This window comes from Penaeus japonicus, unplaced genomic scaffold (genome assembly GCF_977035675.1).
Source record: "Penaeus japonicus unplaced genomic scaffold, GWHDUDI00000001_assembly GWHDUDI00000009, whole genome shotgun sequence".
Classification (NCBI taxonomy): Eukaryota; Metazoa; Arthropoda; class Malacostraca; order Decapoda; family Penaeidae; genus Penaeus; species Penaeus japonicus.
The window spans coordinates 7,488,462-7,493,461 of NW_028234411.1; the positions used below are offsets into that span (position 1 = coordinate 7,488,462).

General features: G+C 52.7%; 1 protein-coding gene across 1 annotated transcript in view; it reads right to left on the reverse strand.

Annotated features, from left to right (window-relative positions):
- Positions 1-1,111: 1,111 nt before the first annotated feature.
- LOC122254373 (protein sprouty) overlaps positions 1,112-5,000 on the reverse strand; it is a 13,286-nt gene continuing 9,397 nt past the window's right edge. Inside the window, exon 2 of the mRNA XM_043018044.2 lies at positions 1,112-4,949. Within this exon, the coding sequence (XP_042873978.1) occupies positions 3,980-4,900 (921 nt within the window). The 5' untranslated portion in view covers positions 4,901-4,949 and the 3' untranslated portion in view covers positions 1,112-3,979. The remainder of the gene's footprint in view (positions 4,950-5,000) is intronic.

Sequence of the window (5,000 nt, forward strand, 5' to 3'; positions counted from 1 at the left end):
AATGAGTGTGTGTGTGTGTGTGTGTGCGTGCATGCGTGTTTGTCTCTGTGTTCCTATTCTTCTGAAATCCTAACCTCGTGCATGTGTGAGTGTTGCAAGCAAGCAACTGGAAGTCGCAGCGCAGTGAACCCGTGAGCAAGAATGAAGTTGGATTCAGCTCGCGTGAGTTAGTGCAGTTGGCAATGGCGGCGCTGGAGATTGAATTATATTGAAATATGTCACTTTAGATTGCTTGATGTTTTGACAGCTTCATCCGTCTATTGCACACAAAAATGTAATAGGCGAACGAACATTCTCGAGACCAAACTTTAGTTGACATTTAAATACACAGGAGCAAAGAAAAAACTGTATACAGAAACAAGTATACAAGTGTCTCCCCCTTGAAAGAATTTAAGTTACCCCCCCCCAAAAAAAAAAAAAAAAAAAAAAAGTTTGCCTTGCCAACTGCTATAGTGTAAAGAAAGATATCACCTCCGACCAGGTCATGCCACGCATTGCCTCGTGTCAGAGGTTAAGGTCAAGAGGTCATAAATGATAGCAGGGATGCACGGATGACACATCCTTCGGAAGTCTTGGTAGGGATGTCAAAAGGACCTTTGGTGAGATCACGTGACATCACATCTTTCAGTGAAGTCAAGTCTGTGCCATCCATGGAACAATTTCTTAGATCTTTTTTTTTTTTACTTATATCTTTAATGTGTATAGATTATTGTCTAGAATAAAATGTAAAGACTGTATATTCTGTATGCTTGCTCGTGAAGTAAGAGTTAATTCAAAACTCCATTAATATAATCAATATCATTATCATCATCAATTTTATATAAGGTATTCAAATTGGTTCTGACTTTGCCCCTTTATTCTATTTTCTTTATTATATTTTCATTTTTTGTCAAGTTGACAAAAGTGAAAAGGAAACGTTTGCATCTTATTTCCGTTTTTGTGAAAGCTATAAAATTTAATACTGCCCACTTGGCGTAGATGATGCAGCTGTTCTGAGCAAGCATGGGCGGTTTATGGGGGGAGGGGGGTGTATATATATCACCCACCCCCTACCCAACCCATCCGTTCTTATACTAAGAAACAACAAAGGAAGAAATGAAGCCACGGGATGTTTATTTTTTTCTCCTTTTGTTATTATTTTCAATATTCCTTATGTACATACATACAATAACTGCCAATATAAGTATTTTGGAACATATAAAGCAGTTATACAAAGAAGAATTATATATCAGCAATAATTCTCTCTTCATAGACAATAGACAATTCTGTACAGTAACTTTACAAAGAACAAAACATCTTGTTGGATAAATCTTATCAACATAGCAATAATTCTTATCAACCAAGCAACAGGACGAAAAGCGGCCCGCCCCCCCCACTCCTGGACTCAGGGGGGTTGCAACACCTGGAGGGGGTGCACGCAACACCCACGCAGGTTTGCAACACAAAACTCCTCATTCCATTTATATATATATAAAAAAAAGAATCCTGCTTCTACAAAAATACATTTCTTTTTGTGTGTTTGAGTAGGGGAGCGACAGGCGACTTGGTAACGACCTCGAAGTTTGGGTGAATGGTTTATACATATACATATAAATATACATATACATATACATACATATATATACATATATATTAAATATCAATAGAAATTTGAAGAAAACAAATAATTATATAAGATTTGTGACCGTTTCAAAGTTTTTTTCCGTTTTCTGTTTTTTGGTTTGAATTTTTCAGCTTTTTTTTTTCTTACAAAATTCGGATGCACTTTTTTTCTATATATATATATATAATTTTATTTTTTTTACAAGATTCCAAGCCGCCCGAGCCATTTAGCCGCAGCCCCTTGTTTACGACGGTGAATTACCTGACCAGGAGACGGCGCTGGGTTCCCCCGTCCCCCCCATCCCCATCCCCCTCCCCCTTACCCTCCCCCTCTCTTGAGTCCTGGGATCCGTGGAGGGACGCCGAGGAATAGGGTCTATGGGAGGGGGGGAGGAGGGAGGGGGGAGGGAGGGGTCTCTGCTTGCTTACAACATACACAGACTCGACTAACTGACTTTGTCCTCTCTTTCTCTCTAAGCTCTTTCTCATATTCTCACTTTGTCTGTCTGTCTGTCTGCCTCTGCCTCTGCCTCTCTCTCTCTCTCTCTCTCTCTCTCTCTCTCTCTCTCTCTCTCTCTCTCTCTCTCTCTCTCTCTCTCTCTCTCTCTCTCTCTCTCTCTCTCTCTCTTGCTCTCAGTATAACAAATCATATATTCGAACAATATCTAAATATTTCTCTCTTTGTCTCTTCACAGTAATATATAAAAAAGAGAGAGCTAGGACACACAATCAATCAACAATGAGCTTTTGCAACCGCCGTCGGAATAACAATCATTGCGTTCGTTATCCACAAGAAAGAGGGAGGGAGGGAGGGAGGGAGGGAGGGATGAAGAGAAAGAGAAGAGAATGAGAAAGTAAAAAATAAATCAGTTCGTTTGGCCGAAATACGTCCATCTTGTAACACACTGGCATTATCTCTTCGTTTCTTAGTTCTCTTTTATTTCCTTTTCCTCTCCAAAATATCTCGTGTTTTCCTTTTCTTCGTTTTTTGGAAGGACAAAAAAAGGGAAGAAGAAAGCAATGCTGTTCAACACAAATCAAACGTCGCACTTCTTTTGTTTTCACTCGTTTTGTATTTCGGTTTTTTTTTTCTCTCTCTCGACGGTGTATGCTTTCTTCCTCCTCGTGTTGACCCGCATGGAGCAAGGGTGTGTGTGTGTGTGTGTGTGTGTGTGTGTGTGTGTGTGTGTGTGTGTGTGTGTGTGTGTGTGTGTGTGTGTGTGTGTGTGTGTGTGTGTGTGAGTGTGTGTGTGAGTGTGAGTGTGAGTGTGAGTGTGAGTGTGAGTGTGAGTGTGAGTGTGAGTGTGAGTGTGAGTGTGAGTGTGAGTGTGAGTGTGAGTGTGAGTGTGAGTGTGCGTGTGCGTGTGAGTGTGAGTGTGCTTGCTCGCTCACTTGCTTGCGTGGCCATACCGTGTAATGTCTCCGAGCACATCTCTTTCCTTTCCCCAGCACCTGAGGAGCATCGTGTCCCATGGAAGCCAGTCTGCGGTCAGCACAAGATCGTCCTGCCCGCTATCACTGCGAGGGCCGCGAGCCTGACCTCGTCCTCGGACCGGAATCCCTTGGAGGTTGTCCTTCCGCCCTCGGGCTGGCTGGCTGGCTCTCATGCGGCCCTCCACGCGGGCGGCGAGTGGAGGGAGGGAGGGAGGGGGGGAGGGAGGGAGGGGGTAGCAGCGTCCTTGCGCCCCCTGGTCTTTCCGAGTGAGGGGGGGTCGCGGGCCCACTTTTCGCCAACGATAACATTCGCGCAACAACATTAATTGATCGACTAGAAGGTACTGGGTGACCCGTCCCAGTCATGTCCTGCTGGCCCGCCCTTCTATCTGCGGGCGGGCGGATTAGGGGGAGGGGGTGGGCTGGGCGGCTGAGGATGGGTGGTGGGCGGGGGCCAACACCGACGATACGAGCAGCACAGCATCGCAGCATCGCAGCGCGGCGGCTGCGGCGCGAGGGGTGCTGGCGGCGCCTCCGGCGTGAGCGGTGAGTGCCGACTCAGCGGTGCCACCTCGCGCATCTGCGCCACACCGTCATACAAGGCTGAATAATAAATTAATTACGATGTAAGAGGTGTGGGCGTGATGCGCCGCCCACCGTCTCAACCGCCCCTGACTGGTGGGCGCGGCGTTGATCCCTGAATGTGCCCGGGGCCATGCGCTGGTGTGGGCGGCGTGGGCAGCGTGGGCGTGACTAGGAGAAGGCTCCGCGCCCACGCTCCGCCACCAGCGCCCCGAGGCCGCTCAACGTCCGGCGGGCGGTGCGGGCGGCGCGGGCGGCGCGGGCCGGGCGGCCACCCTGGCCCGGGGATTAAAGCTTGAGGGGGTGGCCGAGGCCGCCCTCCGAGGGAGTGGCTGGCCCGGTCCACACTGCGCGAATCCCTTCAGGCGCAGTCGTGCAGCGGCCGCTTCTCCGGGGGCGGAGGCGGGTGGTGGCGCGCGCCCACGCCCTGGGGGCAGCGGCACCCGTGGCTCGTGCACCGCTGGTACGTGCTCTCCAGCAGGCGCCGCGCCGCCGTCAGGGGCCAGTAGCAGAGCAGGCACGGCAGAGGTACGGAGGCGAGGGCCAGGCACGCCCAGCCCCGCAGCGCATGCGGGCCGCCGCACGAGCAGGGGTGGTCGGCGGCCGTGTCGAAGTCCGCGTCGCCGTCCTTGCTGCAGTGGTAGAGCACGCCCTTGACGCAGCACAGGCACGACGCGTAGTCGACCACGGCCGCGGGCGAGCACAGGCACTTGTTGCGGCACAGCCAGGCCGCAGGCGGCGGCCGCGGCTTGGTGCACGCCTCGCACCGACAGCGGCCGCACCACGAGCAGATGATGGACTCGCCGTCGCCTTCGTCGCGGCCGGCCTTCGTGAAGGTGAGGGCGGCGGGCTGCTTGCTGATGACGGGCGCTCGGCTGCCCTGCGGCCCGAGGGTCACGCCCGCGGTGCTACCGGCGAGGCTGCCGGCGAGGCTGCCGCCCTTCGCTGTCGTCCCGACGCTCAGGCTTGTCTGGGCGGCCGTGAGCTTCGCCGCCGTGGCCGGCCTCTTGCCGCTGGTGCGGGCGGGCGCGCCGTGGACCAGCGGCAGGTCCGTGGAGAGGGGGGCGCGACCCCCCGCCGGCGAAGGATGCTGGCCAGGCCTCGAGCGGGGCGCCACGCGGTGCTTGAAGGGCGTGTCCACGTAGAGGTTGGAGGTGCGCTGGTGGTCCGGGCGGGGCACGGAGAGCGTGATGGGGCTGCCCTGGGGGGAGGTGGAGGTGCCCGGTCCCCCCGCACAGCCCCCCCCGCCGCCCCCGCCTTGGCTGCGGCCATCGTGAGACATCACCGACCACACGAGCCGAACATCATCTCAGCCGCCGCTCCACAACACTCTGGAACACGAGAGAACAGGGTTAGCCTCACATACTAACAGTGACATTCGC